Source organism: Astatotilapia calliptera, chromosome 12, assembly GCF_900246225.1.
Source record: "Astatotilapia calliptera chromosome 12, fAstCal1.2, whole genome shotgun sequence".
In the NCBI taxonomy this organism is placed as follows: Eukaryota; Metazoa; Chordata; class Actinopteri; order Cichliformes; family Cichlidae; genus Astatotilapia; species Astatotilapia calliptera.
The window spans coordinates 26627905-26644450 of record NC_039313.1 but is presented as its reverse complement, the minus strand read 5'-3'; the positions used below and the strand labels follow the sequence as shown (position 1 = coordinate 26644450).

Genomic DNA, 16546 nt, shown 5'->3' with positions numbered 1-16546 from the left:
GAATATTTTAGCGTTTACATGACATTAAATATGTATTTGTAAGGGGGTGTGTGAGATTTTCTCTGAGCAGACATACCTCTGTAGAAAATCTGGAGTTGTCAATCTCATGCGGGTGTTTCTTTGGTGGCATAGGTGGAGGAGTCCCTGGAGTGTCAATGGTTCTGACATCATTGTCAGTGAGAAGTGATGAATAACCTATGACAGGAGAGAGGAAATAAAAGCTTTTCAGGCCACATGCATCAGTGAATACGAGGTGTGTGTGTGACCTGATTAGGGCTTCAGACCAGAATGTGCTTACACAACGGAGCCCTCCTGTTTCTGCGTGTGTAAGGCATAACTTTAAGAGAAAATAAAACGATGACATGCAGTGTTTGACTTTTTTTGGAGGTGGGGGGGTAACATACTGGAGCTGCGTGGTGTTTGCGGTGTGTGTGGAGAGGCAGGTAGAGGGCTGAGCGGGTTAGACAAGCTGAGCTGAGATGAAACCCCCTGAAACAGGGAGAGGGTAAGCCGGCGATCTCCCAGCTGTAAACTCTTGGGCCTCTGCTGCTTCTCTGGAGGAGTCTAGAATGAAAGTGGAAAACACAACAATGCAAAACCATTTAAGCACAACGGGACTGCTCCCAATTCACAGTTAAAACACTTGACACAATAACAACACGGCCTTTTTAAGTACCTTTGTTTAGTGCATGTTACAGGGGAATAAGAATAACAGAAGAAATATGAAGTGTGTAAACAGTTCTTGGGCATAAGGCCTTACCTCATCTCCATCTGACTGCCTCTCAAGGAGGTTCTGGGATTTGCTCACACTCCACTCCTTTCTGTTCTTTCTAGCAATCCTATTGTCTTCATCTGAGCGGGACAGAACAGACGCCCTGCGATCTCTGGGACGGGACAACAAGGAACTGTTTGTGAATGAAGCAGATATAGAATCAGATGCATAGACGGTGCATTTTTTTTTTCCCAAACAAGGAAAACAAAAGTCTTTTTTTTAAAGTAAGCAATGTCTAGACAGGATGGAAAGGTAGATAAAATAAGCAGCACAAGGATGCTGGGACTAACTCTTGGGAGGAAAGGCAGGAGGGCCCGTCTGAGGAAGCAGAGCCGCTGGAGAGGCCCGAGGAGGCGTTGGAGATGGTTGAGATAGTGGACATGCGACGCAGGGTGGAGGGCAGGATGTAGGGCATCACCACTGAGCCCACGCGACTCTTCTTCTGCTCAGTGAGAGAGCAGGGCTGGGACACACAAATGGGATTAAGCGTCACTGGGGGGAGGAGAGGAGATCTTGGCAGGGGAGGAGCACAATGACAGGCAAAACACAGGTCGCAATAGATTGGTTAAAGGAAGATTTATGGTCCTGCACTAATATAATGTACACTCTGCTTTGAATGAGAACCATTTGATAGGAAGGCAAGAGGGCCAATAGCTTAAGTTGGCACCCTCTTACATTAAATTGAGTTTTTGAGCTGGCAACACACCAAAGTTATGACGCCATATTGCTTCTCCACTTTCTCCCGAAGGTCTTGGAAGCAAGTGACCAGGCGGTTGTGCAAGGGTTTCAGCTGCTCCGTTGTCCTCTCCTCGTGGACGCGAATTCCGTCTGCCAGGAGGGGGATCTGGAGGGGGGAGAGGAGTACCTAAGTGTTTTAGAAGGCTGCTGTCATGGATACCGTGGCAATGACAAGCAAAGGATTTACCTGCAGGGCGATGAGGCGTTTAAGTTCCTCAATGCGTTGACGGTCCTCTGGGTGCGCTTGGATGTAGGCGTTTGTGAAGAAAGCCTGCAGAGAATGGAACCAGAATGAAAATTGGACAACTTGGGGTCTTTTTGTGTTGTTAAAGCCTTGTCACTTAAAATACAGCTACTGGCTACATTGAATAGAGCTCCAAAGAGTGGCAAAGAGGCCACAGTGGTATACTTATGAATACAATCAAGTAGCTCATAACAAGCAACAGGCCAGCCAGAAGTTTTGAGTGGGGGAGAAAAAAAAAGGATTTAGAAATTATAATTCACCATTATTGTTTGGAGTTGAATTAATTATGTTTTATTAGAGGGCTTTGGCAGTAGTTGGTCGATTGAATGCTTTATTATTCTGGCTCAAAAAAAAAGTTAAGAGCTGTGCAAGCGACATGAAACCAATTCAGCAAACAATGCAGTCTGCAAGGAGAAGCAGTGAGACACTGTTCTACTATAGTTTAATAGATGTAAAGGGTGGCTTCTAGTGTGCACTGTACATATTCAATTTGAAAAAGAAAAAAAGGAGCCTTTTTTCCCCATTTGTACAATTTACATTGCTGTTGTCGCAGTAAATGATCAATTCATACAGCCTGCCAAACACTTGGCATGTCCACATGTCCACATGCAGTATTTCTACACCACCACCTACACCAGAAATACAAAAAACGCAGGTGAATTCAAAAGATCATTTTTGGTATGAAGTTCTGTTCGCTGTCATCTGGGTCACGGATGACTTTGTTGTTCTTTGTTCTTTTTTTGTTCCCATGGTGAAAATCTTCAAGAGTTCTTATGCGACTAAAGCCACAATGACAAAGCTCATTTCCATCTACTGACTTCTCATTTGATGATGTGATATCAGGAATGCTCAAAAACACACAGAAATAATTACCCTTTCATGCAGAGATGAGCCTAACAATGAGAAGTATTGTAACAAGGTGAAATGCATCAAAATCCATGTTTTCTCAGAGGACAGTATGTTCTCTGTGATCTCTGTGTGCTCCATGAGCACTGCTGTTCCTTTAATTCAATCATCAGATTAGAGTTTGAATCTGTCCGTTACTTTAGTTAATGACCGTATAACTGCATTCACAGTACTGCACGAGCAGTGTTGGTCAAGTTACTTGAAAAAAGTAATCAGTAACTAATTACTGATTACTTCCCCAAAAAAGTAATCCCGTTACTTTACTGATTACTTATTTTCAAAAGTAATTAATTACTTAGTTACTTAGTTACTTTTTAAAATCACAATTTACAACCTGAAGAGGTGATAAAGCGATAAATCTTTCAGCCCAATTCTACTTTTTCTACATAATCCATCATACAAAATGTAATCAAATGGAAAAGTCTCTCTTTTTTAACTTGTTTTATCAGTTTTAATCTTTTAACTTTATGCATCAAACAAAAATTTAATTACATGCAACATTCTCTGACTGGAAGAAATTTGTTTAATATTTAAACCTATTTTCTGCACATTCCAGCACATAAAATAATTTTTGTGTGTTTACACTCACTCTTTCAAATAGATGCAAGTAAAACACAGCAGAAAATAAATAAAGTCAAAGACTAGCGGTCCTTTTGCTCTATTTTCACCTGTAAAGCGGGAGTGCGGTAGGCGGAGGTCAGTTGAAGAATCCGCGAGTTTCTCTGTGAGCTTCCCATTACGTCGTTGCGCACTCGATGCTTGCTTGGAAGTTTAGGGGTTTTTTTCGCTGTAAAAAGAAGTTTTCTTCCCACGCACGATGGACGCTAATGTTTTTGTCACTTTTTATGGAATCAAACTCAAAGTAAGGTCAGTACTTCCACGCTTTAAATGCTGCACGCTCATACTCTCTCCCACAATCGATATGTGATCCATTGTTGATCTGCACACAGCTGTTGTCACTAACGGCGCACTCGCTTACGTCACTGTCGTGAGACATTCTCGCAAAAATCACAGTTTTAGTAACGCAGTAACGCAGCGTTCCTACGGGAAAGTAACGGTAATCTAATTACCGTTTTTGCAATAGTAATCCCTTACTTTACTCGTTACTTGAAAAAAGTAATCAGATTACAGTAACGCGTTACAAGTAATGCGTTACTGCCCATCTCTGTGCACGAGCTGTTCTTTGAAATCCATGCCAAAAGTTACTATCCCTATACACACTGGTATAATTGAAACAAAAATGAGTGAATGTGTGTTGAGGACGTCTTTGTCGGGAATCAGCATTTCACTGTGAAGCGTGAGATTTTTTTTTTTTAATCTGCTTGTTGTCCAGAAACCATTTTTGTTTGCTTTGAGAACTTCCACAAAGCTTCCAGCCTAATAAGATGACCCAATTACAAAAAAAATCCCTTTTAAATTATTTGTCTGTTAAAAAAAAAAAAAAGCAATCTGAAGAGAAAATGTCATATTAGTTTTTTTTTTTAAATGACCTTTTCATAGTTGGAGAAGCCACCCATGACTGCGGGGTCAACTATGCCATTGAGCATCATGGACAGTGGGTTGACGGACAGTGAGCGATCACATGCTTGCTGTTGCACAAGGTTACTCAGCTTTTCGTTGGTTTTCTCCATGGTTTCTACGGCGTTTTTCAAAGGACTGATTTCCTCCTGCACATTAAAAAGACACACATTAAAAATAAAGTGTATTTTAGGACAGATTTTAGTGAACCAAACGATGCGACGTAAGAAAACACAGAGTGTGAGCATCAAGGCTTAGTCCAGTGTTCTTACCATTGAGACAGATTTGACTTCAAACCATTTGAGAATCCCTGGGAAGTGATAGGCTGTAATGTATGTTGTTCTCTCGATCCACATGGTCTATAGGGCAGAATAAATAACAATAAAATATAAAGGCTGACGTTTTCATGTCTTCATCAATCTTTGAGGTGCGGCATGTGCCTACACAGGGTTTTTTTCTGCCTTCTTTTAATTTATGAGTGTATGCTTACATATGAGTCATTGCTTTAAAGTAAATTTAAAAAGTCCTAACCGCAAATTCATTGTCTGGGTCCTTTTCACCTTTCCTGAAGGGCCTGGAATACTGGAATTGGTCCACTTCATTGGTTCTGTAATAGCTGGAAAAGAACAGGGAAGGACACCATTGAGTTAGCGCTTTGCCCAGGGAACCATAAATCCCAGGATAGCCACGGGAAAATAAATCAGCCTTTAAGTGTTCTGTTACGCACTTTAATATCTGCTCTGGAACCCCCTTGTCTTTAAACTGCTTCGGCAAAGTGAGAACAGGCTTGACAGTAAAGCACTGGATGTCTGAAGTTCAGCTAAGGATAAGACGAGGGACAATATGAAAAAGCAGAGACAACAAACACAAGTCAAACTCAGTATGGTTTTAAGAGTTTCCTTAATTGGCAAATAAAAGCAAGTGCCTTCTTATTTTTTAAAATTGTACTCCTGAGGTAAGAAAAGAACTCTCACAGTGCTGGTGCTAACATACTCTCTTAGCATGCTAATATGTGCTAACTAGCCATGGACCAAAGCTAAAGCTAAAGCTTTAATGAAGGTATCAGACATACACAATGGTTCTTACATCTGCATTGGTCTGTGAATCTTCAGCTAGACCTGCTTTGATCTTTTGGGGGGTTGGGGGTTTTTTGTTACAGAAATACAGAATAGATACAGTGAGGCAAAAAATTGTTTGCACATTCACTCTCTTAGACAAGCTTTCGTAAAATAGTAAAATAGTTCTCCTTTTCTTTGGATTTTACTGCCTTTTGTTCTCTGTCAAAACGATCCCACACTGCTTCACTAATATTGGGATATTGAGGCTGGGACTCTGAGGAGGCCAATCTATGAAGATTTTTGCACTTACTTAATTGATAGTTTATTTTAGATCATTTCCATGCTAAAAAATGATGCCGTTCCTGTTCTGATGAAACTTTTCTGCATTCATAATTTCATCAATGTTAACTAGATCCTCACAACCAAGGGCTGAAATCAAGCCCCGCAATAATGGTTCATGAGTTAGGTGGCATTTTTTTTATGCCTAAATAATTCATAGGTTAAGTAGCTTAACTAGCATTCCTCTGAAAAGGGTCAGATACAAGAACTGGACTGTAATGGGTGAAAAAGCAGCCAATTTCCAAAGAAAAAACTTTGAAAGACATCTATAAGGCCTGCAGAACTATGGCTGAAGACCACATAAAAGAAAGGAAAAGAAAAGAGAAAAAGAAAATCACAAGCAAGTCTGGCTTCTTGGAAGCAAAATATGAAGAAATAAGGGGTGGGTCACAATACTCCATGTCCAAAAATGCTGACATATGATTTAAAAGCATTTTCTTATCATTAAAGGATACACTGTCCTGGGGAGTTGCTAATGTTTTCTTCGGGGGGTGCTGTGCTGGTCATCCGCACGGCATTTGGAAACCGAGAGAGCAGCTTTAAGCTGAAGTCCTCGAGCCACTCATACTCTTTGCCTCTGTAGATGAACATTTTATTCTGCAGCAGAAAGTGTAATTGTGTAACACATCAAATGAAAGTCAATAAGCAGCAAGAATTATGATCAACCTCATTTTCCATGATATACGAGAGGTGTGCATGTGTGATGCTGTATTTGTGCTGACATTCGCTCGTGTCATCAGAAAGCTAATAACCTTTATCGGCATTATTGCACATTGCCCCGAGACATTTTTCAAAAAGCCAGCTCACTGCATAAGCAACGGGTACATAAGGGTTTTTCCTAAGTCTCTATTTATTGAGATAGGTGTTCATTTTCTTACCCTGAGGAAGGACGGGAATCCAAGGCCATAATATCCAACAGCAAAATACTCGGGCTGCGGCCGCATCGCATGCATTATTTTCTCATAGAACTCAGCTTGCTTTTTCTGTAACACAAGCCAAACAAGATTGTAAATACAGTTCAAAGACAGTATTTTGAAATTAAACTAACAGCAGTTACAAAAATAAAACCATTTATAACAGTATTCAAAAAAAGAAATCACTGCAACAAAACTTTCATTATCTTTTACCTAATTTCAAGAAAAGACTTCTGAAGCACAAATATACAAAATGACTAACGCTGAGAGACTTTATAACTAGACTGCACATAATCAAATTAAACTCCACACTATCAGCAGACGCTGTCGGAGTGAAAATGAGCTCAGCAAAAGGTTACCGCACACACTCTCTTCTCTCCTTCCCAGAGAACCGGCTGCAGCCTCGAACGAGCTGGCACATAATTCTTGTCATCACGCTCATTTAAATTAGTATTAATGAGGCCATAAACAATGAGAGTCTGCACTTTATATCAGTTGTTTTCCCTATCTGTTTATGAAGGTGACTTTCTCTGAGGTTTCAGTAATCACAGTGCTTTATTTGCAGTACTCAATTCTAAAGCATCTCTTCTTACCAGTAGCTGGCTCAGCTCCATGAAGTCAAACATGTGGCTCTCGTGCATCTTGGCCAGCTGTTTGCCCAGCTCAATGGCCTTTTCCCACATCTGAGAAGACACATGCACCACTCGGTCATAAGAGGGACTACTGTAAACATAACACAAGGTATACTTCGCCATCTGGTTCCCCCTGCTGTTCTCGGTAAAAACCCCTACCTCACAGCTTCGGGGGATAACAGTTGATGCTTCATGCGCTAACTACTGAGAAGCCTAAACGCTGTCACAACTCAAGAGTCTTGTGGCTGTGTCTGTGTTTTTGTTGCTTTTGCAACTTCCTGAGAAGTTTGCCAATGTTGACTTACAGAACAGACATTCTCTGGAGTGGTTTAAGCCTCATGCTAAGACAACAGCTCACATGTAGAGCAGCTAATAATCACCTTGCCCTTGTCCAAGTAACATATAATATCCTGGAAGAGCCTCTCTTTCAGCTCCTGCTGGGTCCACACATGCTCCCCGTCTCCCCGAGGTATCAGATGAGCTGCGCAAGGTTTGTCGGACCACTGCGTTAAAGCAAATAACCATAAATAAGCATTCAGTTCACCATTTAGAAGCACACTTGAAAAAGATTAAACAGCTCAGACTTTAAAAAAAAGATCTCTCTGTCAAAAAAAAAAAAAAAAAAAAAAAAAAAAAGGCTTTGATGTGTCAGAGACCTCCAGTAATTCGGCATGCAGCAGCAGAGTATAGGCTGCCTCTGTGTAGTTCTCACAGTCCAGGTGCAAATCTCGCAGCTTGTACAAGTACCTGTTACAAGAGCACAGCGGTTAGACACAGCTCGCCCATTAGCCTGCAAACCAATAGGCTTTACGTCTCAATCTGACACACCTAATGTAAATGTCCTCCCTCTTCTTCTCTTTGTAGAAATTCTGCAGGAAGGAAAAAAAAAAAAAAAAAAAAAGAGGGAAAATTTGATGCTTTTCCTTTAAACATTTTCTTTCAAGCTATTTGCATAGGTGATTGCTTTATATTGCAAATAGCATTACACCTTTGGTTAATATAGGCAGAGGGCATACCAGCACATTGACGGTGCAGCTCATGCGGTGCTCGGGGCTCTCATCGTGTGTGATGGTGCGGTACGCCAGTAGATTCTCCAGCAGGCTGCTCAGCAGCAGAGCCAGCTCTTCTCCTGACTGGGACAGGTATCTGTGGCGTCTGCAGTGCTCCAATAATCTACACATACCCAACAAAACAAAAGTCATTTATAGACCACTCTTCAATTGTAAAGGTAAATTTCTAGTTCATCACTTTGCTAAAGCCCGACTTTCTTTCTGACAAACACAATAAAATTTGCTTTATTATTCCAGAATGGTACATTCTGTCCCTGAGAGACATCGCTTTATTAGACACTGCTTACAATTCTAACAGACTACCTCGCTCTTCTGGCTCCTTGAGAGCCGAATCAAAATACAATCAGAAAGGCCTTTGTATTATTTTTTGAAGCAATCCTATGCGAATCCCTTTTTGAGAAAGAATCAGTGCTTTTCATCAGTGCGGTGTACTCCTTAAACAGATTCGGGTAAAAGAAATCTTTGCTGTTTGATCTGCTCCTCTGGCTTACGTTTTCTCCAGCAGGACTTTGTACTGCTCATCCCCTCGGCCTCCCTCTACCTCTTGATCCAATTTTGTTATCAATTCATTTTCAAACTGCAAAGATGAAAAGAAAATTTAAAAAATAAATAAAGTAACCAAGGCCACCATCACACAAGCATCACAAATGTCATATTTAGCCAGGAGCAGCTTTCGCAGAATTCAAACAAAAACCACCAAAGTGGCGAACTTCTGAGGCAGATTTTCACCGTTTCAAACGTGTGTCCAGGGCTGAAGTTGTGCTCGCACTGCATCATATCAAAGAAGATTGGGATGGTGGCTTTCCTCAGTTCGGGCTCAGGCACTAATGTGACCTCCAGAATGGGTCCGACCATAGCTGGGATGAACTTCATTTTGTGGGGGCCTGAGGGACAACGAACATTATCACACAGAAACATCATAGTGTTATTTGAGGAGGCAATAAACCACATCTTCATTCTCAACAAAGAGAGGACAAATCTAATAATGTGGCAAACAAAACAACAACAAAATATGAAGCCGGACAATAAAAAATATTGTCTTGTTATTCCCCTTGCATTACTTGCAGGGAATGAATACACAGTTCCACAAACTCTGTGATAACAGAAGCATTACCAGATGGTCCAGCACACTCACCGAGATTATACCACATATCTCTGATCTTAAATCCAATAGTCTTCCTCATGTCTCCGTATCTGCAGCAAAATTCAATCAAAGCGTTGTTAAAATATGCTCTACAACCACAACAAAAGTGGCATAAGAGGTGTGCAAATGGGAAATGATGACAAAATGCAGTCATTTGCATATGATTTAAATCTTATATTTAACTGCAGAAAGGAAAACAAAAAATAGAACAAATAATTATCAGACCACATCCTACCTCGTAGTACCATATCACCCATATAGAGCAGCTCACTTGCTTCCTAGAGTATTTAAAAGTAAAATGGGAGGCAGAGCCTTCAGCTTTCAGCCACCTCTTCAGCTTCCAGTTTGGATTCGGTAGATCATAAAGGGCCATCTGATTGCTGGGTCTGTATTACTGTATGGTCTGTACAATGTAAAGCACCTTTAGGCCACTGTTGCTATTATTTGCGCTATATCAATAAAATTGAATCAAAAACTCTCTTGTTCTTTTAGTTTGAGAAGCTGGCAGATAAGGACCTGTGAGGTATCTGTCAAACTCCTGTAGGTACTCTGGCTTCCCACTAAAACCAGTTTGTTTAAATGGAGTGGTACATACTGTTGAATTACCAGGATACCCTTTATTTCTTAGAACTTGAGAAGAACATTAGATTTCAATTTTTTTGGTCCATTTTAACACTATAATTTGACCCGCAGAGCCTGATTCTCCACCCGCTCCACTAACCAAATTTACCACTTCTTTAATCAATGCAACAGCGGACGTAATAGGAATGGGGTTTTCAAATGATTAATCAGTCTTTTAATGTGATGAACTTGAGTTCGGTAGCACAATGTGCCACAGGAGAACAGAAGTAATGGTTGCTAACGAGGCCCAATGTATGCCTTTGTAGATACTCCATTAAAAAATTCATAAATGATTTATGATGAATTATTCCATTAATCATTATTTGCCATTTACAAGATTTCCAATCAATTTCAGGTTACATTAGAAGAAAACAAATATGCTTTCAAAAATAAGGACTTTTCAAAACAAAAGTGATGCCAGTCTTTTTTTTCTTGTATTGTGTATTAAAAATAAAAATGAAAACACATTTATTCTTCAGCATTTAATATGCTTTTCTTCCATATTTAGCCAATTATAAAACGCACTCTATTTTTGTTTACATTCTACACAACGCACAATCTGCTTGTTATCTTTAATAACCTGTCTGATGAATAGTAAATGGTCTCACTTGTTCAGTATCTTGTTTCGTTTTTCTTGAGAGAAGGACTCCAGCTGCAGCGTCTTGTGAGTGAGAAACGCCACGGTCAAATGAAAGTAGTTATTCCACAGCTGCGAGGGGAAGCAGGGTTTTCAAATATTAATACCATAATTAACTGATTTCGAGTTTGTGTTTAATAAAGAATGTAACCTCTACTGAAGCAGGAGGAGGACGAGACTAACCTGGAGTTCAAATTGCGCCTTGTCCAGGAAAAACTTGTTAAGGACGTCTGAGTACAGGTTAATGGCCCTGAGGAAGACTCCCATCTGCACCAGGTTCATGACCATCCAGTCAGCGGGGAAGACATTTCCCATGAGGTCTTTAAACATGATGAATGTCTCCATGAGGAAGTCCTTGGGTCAAAAGTACAATAAAATCATTACTGCATGGGTTTACTCTCCAGCCCTTTAAAGAAATATAATAAAACCTGCCAAAAATTCACAGCACTGCAACTACACGTCAGTCAGGCATAATGGTCCCACGGCTTAATTAAGGCCCACGGACATCCTCATCATGCGTGCTTAATCCACTGCATGAAATGTCTAGAATCAATATTCTCTTAAGGAGCAGTAAGTGGCCTGGGTGGTTTAAAGCCCATTATTGATGAGATGCTTCAGGACAAGCTGTAGCCAAGAGGGGAGGAACCAAGACACTTACAATGATATCCTGTCTCGTCTTGAAGGTGCTGATGTAGTGGGAGTAATGCATGTCGTCCATTTGTTTGAGGATCGCCGTCATGCAGGCGAGATAGTGACCCTGCCACAAGAGAGAGACAGTCAAATATCTTTAAAGTAAAAAAAAAAAAAAGACACTTTCAGCACATATTTTACATATTCAGCTATATATATATATAGCCATTGTTCATGTCAGTGCCATTAATATTAAAACCAATGCTGACAATGTGGTTGTCAAGGACACATTTCAGCTGTAATATGAGTGTGTCTTACAATGAGAGGAGATGATCGGTCCATGCTGATGACAGTGCGATTAACCCTGCGAAGAAGCCTCTCCATTATCAGCTGAACGTGCCCCCTGGTTGGACCCTGCGCAGACAGAACAGCTTCAGGCACCGTTACCAGCGACGTAGACGTGCTGTCACAGACTGACAGAATCCCTTTTTGTTAAACTGTTAACAGGGGCGCTTTCATTATTTTTGAAATACTCAGCTTTGACAGTATTTGTCCCCGTGGAGATGAATGAAATTCCCTTTGCGGTGCCCACAGTATTTAATTTTAAAATAGACACACACGCGCACATACACACATAAAATATAATAACTCAATCAATTAGTGGATTGATTCACTAATTCCAGTTGTCAAGCATTTCTGTATCAGAAACTGTCATGTCTGGATTTTAGTCATATTAGAGTAAAAATTCAAGAGAAAAATTGTGGTCGTCCATCCCCCCCCCAATTTCTGACTAACAAGTAGTTGTGGCAACTAACTGCTCCTCAGGTGGTTGAGAGTGCAACAACCTCAACCTCTGTGTGACCTCTGGTTTCCTGGTGGAATCCGTCTCTAAACCATCACGGCCTGATTCGTGCTGACTGCAATCACTCTCAGACAAACTGGCGAAGGCTTGTAAATAATAGCAGACTGCTGCCGCACGTTCCAGCTAATCACAGTCATTCTGTTCCAATGAGTTCAGAGTTGGAACTCAACTCAACTGGTTGCCATCGGGTTGTATTCTGGTTATAATCCTTTATATAAGAGAGGCTACGTCATTTTGCAGTTGAATTGCTGTCCTGCAGCAATTATGTCCCTGTTTGTGGGGGAATGTCTGAAATCCTGTTACAAATCCACGTGGTTCTGGCTGGATTATGAATGAATAGTTATTGTACATTTTGTGTACATGCAGAAGGCTCCAGATTTGTGATTTTTACCAGATTGCATGAAATTGACCACATTCAGTTGCAAACTAAATTAATCAGGATTAATTTATGCTTTCTGGCAATGGAAAGAAAACTTAGAAACAATTCAAAAATACAAACAAATGTGTACAACCTATAAGAGACTGCCAGCTCTAAGGTTTTTAGCGTTTTAATGGATTCAGCTCTAAATTTACTGACACCACGTTGTCAGCTTGGCTACATTTTTGACCACAAAGCTGAGTGTAAACTCAGCAGCAGTTTGCATATCACCAAGCTACACACGAAGCCTGCTCTCTCATCTAAACAGTAAAAAGATACTGCAGTGGGATTTGTTGAATTTATTGCTTTCTACTTTATTACTCTGTCATGCTTGTGCTGAATCATCCTTTGACATAGCTCTATTTTTGGAACTCGTGAATATGGGCAGGTCGCTGGTCTGTTGTGGTCTGCTGTTTTTCTTTAGGTATAAAATAAAAGGATGAAATAATCTAATGTGTATTTTTCATATTTATCAACGTTAGAAGGTAGGCTTCACACTAGTAAATGTAGGTTTGTGGATTATCCAGACAACCTATGTGGGAAGTGATGTGACTGCCATTTTTCTTCTCACTGGAGCATCAAAGAAGGTAATTCCATTCATCTCCGGTATAATAGGGTGGGGTGGGGGGGGGGGGGGGAGAGAGGAAAAGTCACTAGAGAGCAATATTTCAAAACCTAGGCAAGTAAAAGTCAAACTGAGATAACTAGATGTTCCACTTAACCATCCATCCATCCATTTTGAACAGCTTATCTTGGATAAGCACAACAGTGGCAGCAGGGTAAGCAGAGCAGCCAAGACATTCCTATCCTTAACTACATCCTCCAGCTTCTCCAGAGGATCGCAGACTCCTCCAGGTTAGATGAGATCTATAATCCCTCCAGCATGCTATGGGTCTGCCTAAGGCTTTTTTCTCCAGTTAAAAGTACTAAGATAAAATCTAAAAATAGGCTCAATTCAATCCAACTGGCTCCTTGTGATGGTAAAGAGTAGCAGTTTTTCTTTGTGATCCCCATGGATACCTAAGCTCTTTACGCTCTCTGTGGATAAATTGAATTTTGGCAGCTCGTATCGACCACCTCATTTCTGACGAGATAATTCCTACGGTAATTTGAACGTGAACCAGTAATTGCCTCACCACGTCTTTGCGGTCCAGGTTGTCCAGCACTGTGCTGAGCAGCTGGACGCAGGCCTCGTAGTCTGGTTTAGTCGAGTGGTCGTCCAGCTGCCCACTCAGCTGATCGGTAACAAGCGGCAGAAGCACATCTCGATACTCTGAGGGAACACGGCACATTTCCCGTTAATGGATCTAACCTAATAAACTTGTACGCAAGTGTAAAAGTTGTTTTTCCTCTTTCATCTCGTACGAAATGTCATCACAGGCTTTTTTTTTTTGAGCCTCAAGGACTCCTACCTGGCTGCCTGAAAAGGTCACTCTCCACCATTTTACACATGCAACCAAGCTTCTGACGCACGAGCTGAGAGTCGGGAATGCTCTCGATGAACTTCGCGAGGAGAACGCTGAAAGAAAAAGAGGCAAAAGAGCAGCTGTGACAATTTTAATGCTATTCACATTTCACATCCAGTAATTATAGTCACAGAGGACTAATGAGCCGCACACACGACGGGTTGATTTTACTGCGGCAAGAATTGAGGAAAAACGCCTGCTTTGCTCAGAAGTAAATATGACAATTTGCACGTAGACAGGCAATTATCATTTCCCGCTGTGCAAACTCTCTGGAGAGTTACCTGAGCTCCACAGGATCAAACACAGTCTGGATGTCATTAATGATGCTGGGGAGGTATTTCAATATAGCCCCCTGAAAAAAAGAAAAGAATCAGGTCTCATCAGGCTGAAGACGATTTTTATTCTCTAGTCAAACAAGCTTTTTAACTGAGCTTGTTCCTCACCTCATCGAGCCCGCCAGCAAAGAGCTCACATTATTTTGCAGTTAATTTGTACAGCTTCCTCCATAACTTGTGTACAACAGTGTAACACATTTTTCACAGCTGGATTGCTGCAGTTATTGAACAGCAGCAGCAGAAAAACAGAGACCAAAAACCAAAATAATATCTTCATAAAGTCTAACCAGCTGCATTTTAGTTCCATTGTAAAGCTAGACAAATGGCTTTTTGGTTAAAAATAAATAAATAAATACAATTATAAAATGCTTCCACATGATATATTTAGTTCCTAAACACACAAACACCTTCAATGTACCTTTATCTTTACTCCCTCATCCAGCGGTCTGTCCATGAGAGAGTTGAAAGAGAGGAAGAGGGTGCGGATGGAGTTGAAGAAAGCGTCTCCGTCCTCGCTGTTCCCATAGAACCTGCAGTAAAAACACCACCATTAAAACACAAGAAGTCACCCTCCGAATGATGGAAATGCTGAGTGGATTCTTGTGTTGCAGTGCTTCTCACACCTGAGATAGAGGACTCGGGACTGTACAATAAACCTGAACAGGTACTTGAGAGCTTTGAGTGCAGCATAGAGTCTCTCAGTCAGGCCAGGCTCTTCAGCATGGCCCACATAGTAGTTAAGCACCCCGGTTAGCTTCCTGAGAAAGTGAATCAGTTAGACATTAAGGTCTAAGGGGGTAATTATGGTGTGGGAGGAGAAGAAGAGCTGAAAGAATTAAGAATAAACAGCACAAGCTATTAAAAGTATAAATATAGAACGGGGACTCACACGTAAGCCAAGGTGGCGCTGAAGTGCTTGTTGATGTAGGTTTCCAAGACGGGGTTAAAGTGCTGGAATTTGATGTCGCCAATAAGAGTAATTATAAATACCTGGATAAAAGCAAAAGGAACAAGGAGGAAATAAAACTAAAGTCTGTGCAGATTAAAACAGTTCATAAAGGTTATCATTTTATGTAAATGAAAAGTTGTTCACTCCTCTAACGTTATAGAAAGGCTGTATCAAGTAGGCGCTAATGCAAACAGAGCATCACACAGTCACTACTTCACACGAAGTGCCAGGTTTTGGTAAAAAAGTATTAGTTCAAACAATCGGAAAAACATCAAGAGGCAAATGCGCTCAAAGCTGCTATGAATGGCCATATTTCATAAAGTCTGCCATCACAGACAAGAGGGAGGCATGATATGATTTAAATATAGAGATGACAACACACATTTTCATACAGCGCGTCCTAGAAGGCATTCACAGCGTTCCACTTAGCTGTTTGCACGAGAAGTGCCAGATTCAGTTATGTTACAAACGGAAGAAAACAGAGAGACAAGAAAGTTTTAACCCCGATTACTCTGTCACCATCGCACAGCCTGGGTGTGAAAGTCAGATTGCTGCTTTCAGGAGTCATAGTAATAATAAACAGTGGGTTCTTGCCAACCTTGGCATAAAAAAAAGAAAGTGTGTGTGTGTTTGCGGGGGTAGGGATCAATCATCTCACAAGCAGTTCTGATGGACTACGCTGGAGCATTAAACGTGTTCAAAAGCCAAAAACACTGGGTGGCTTTTAAGAAGCAGGCACAGGAACTGCATTTATCATCAAGGCTGGTGATCGCAGCAACTTTCGCACAATTTTTGTAAATTTCAGAATGAATTTCAATTTGGGAAGGAAAAAAAATTCTAAACTTGTGAAATCAGTTCAGTTTTATTATTATGACTCATTTTCATCCCTGTGAACTGATTCAGCCTGAGAGAACCCAAACTGAAACTCAACAGTAGGATTTAACACATACTGACACTGGCTGCTGTTGCATGTAAACTTTTTTTTTTTGTCAGCTGTCTTTGATGTGTTTTGATCAGCTGACTGAAAATGGGCATATATACTGTACAGTTTGTTCACTGCAACAACAACAGTGCCTGTCATTGGGTAGCCAGAGGACATTGACAGGAAGAGCTCAGCAAGACACTAATCAGGTTAAATCATTTACATTTGATTTGTTATTTATACTGATGGGATTATGAAAAGGTTTGTTCCACACCCCTGCAATTAAGCAATGGGTTGATCCCAATTATGGAGTGTTTTAATTGTGTTTGGGCTTTTAAACTGATGAGAATCCTAATATTAGGCTATATGCA

At 40.7% G+C, this 16546-nt stretch overlaps 1 protein-coding gene across 3 annotated transcripts in view; it reads right to left on the bottom strand.

Moving 5' to 3' along the window:
• dock5 (dedicator of cytokinesis 5) overlaps positions 1 to 16546 on the bottom strand; it is a 39542-nt gene that overhangs the window by 2880 nt on the left and 20116 nt on the right. Inside the window, exons 21-50 of one of the 3 annotated variants that reach the window (XM_026186959.1) lie at positions 15194 to 15294; positions 14928 to 15062; positions 14723 to 14834; positions 14251 to 14321; positions 13916 to 14022; positions 13640 to 13776; positions 11542 to 11637; positions 11252 to 11350; positions 10777 to 10947; positions 10565 to 10665; positions 9327 to 9385; positions 8921 to 9075; positions 8683 to 8768; positions 8138 to 8294; positions 7950 to 7990; positions 7778 to 7868; positions 7502 to 7624; positions 7083 to 7172; positions 6454 to 6558; positions 6031 to 6172; positions 4906 to 4987; positions 4710 to 4794; positions 4451 to 4537; positions 4151 to 4327; positions 1698 to 1781; positions 1479 to 1616; positions 1063 to 1235; positions 761 to 905; positions 405 to 564; positions 77 to 195 (exon numbers count right to left, since the gene is read on the bottom strand). In XM_026186959.1, the coding sequence (XP_026042744.1) occupies positions 77 to 195; positions 405 to 564; positions 761 to 905; positions 1063 to 1235; positions 1479 to 1616; positions 1698 to 1781; positions 4151 to 4327; positions 4451 to 4537; positions 4710 to 4794; positions 4906 to 4987; positions 6031 to 6172; positions 6454 to 6558; positions 7083 to 7172; positions 7502 to 7624; positions 7778 to 7868; positions 7950 to 7990; positions 8138 to 8294; positions 8683 to 8768; positions 8921 to 9075; positions 9327 to 9385; positions 10565 to 10665; positions 10777 to 10947; positions 11252 to 11350; positions 11542 to 11637; positions 13640 to 13776; positions 13916 to 14022; positions 14251 to 14321; positions 14723 to 14834; positions 14928 to 15062; positions 15194 to 15294 (3429 nt within the window). Of the gene's footprint in view, positions 1 to 76; positions 196 to 404; positions 565 to 760; positions 906 to 1062; positions 1285 to 1478; positions 1617 to 1697; positions 1782 to 4150; positions 4328 to 4450; positions 4538 to 4709; positions 4795 to 4905; positions 4988 to 6030; positions 6173 to 6453; positions 6559 to 7082; positions 7173 to 7501; positions 7625 to 7777; positions 7869 to 7949; positions 7991 to 8137; positions 8295 to 8682; positions 8769 to 8920; positions 9076 to 9326; positions 9386 to 10564; positions 10666 to 10776; positions 10948 to 11251; positions 11351 to 11541; positions 11638 to 13639; positions 13777 to 13915; positions 14023 to 14250; positions 14322 to 14722; positions 14835 to 14927; positions 15063 to 15193; positions 15295 to 16546 lie in introns of those variants that run through there. The other 2 variants (XM_026186960.1, XM_026186961.1) reach the window with 2 other exon arrangements.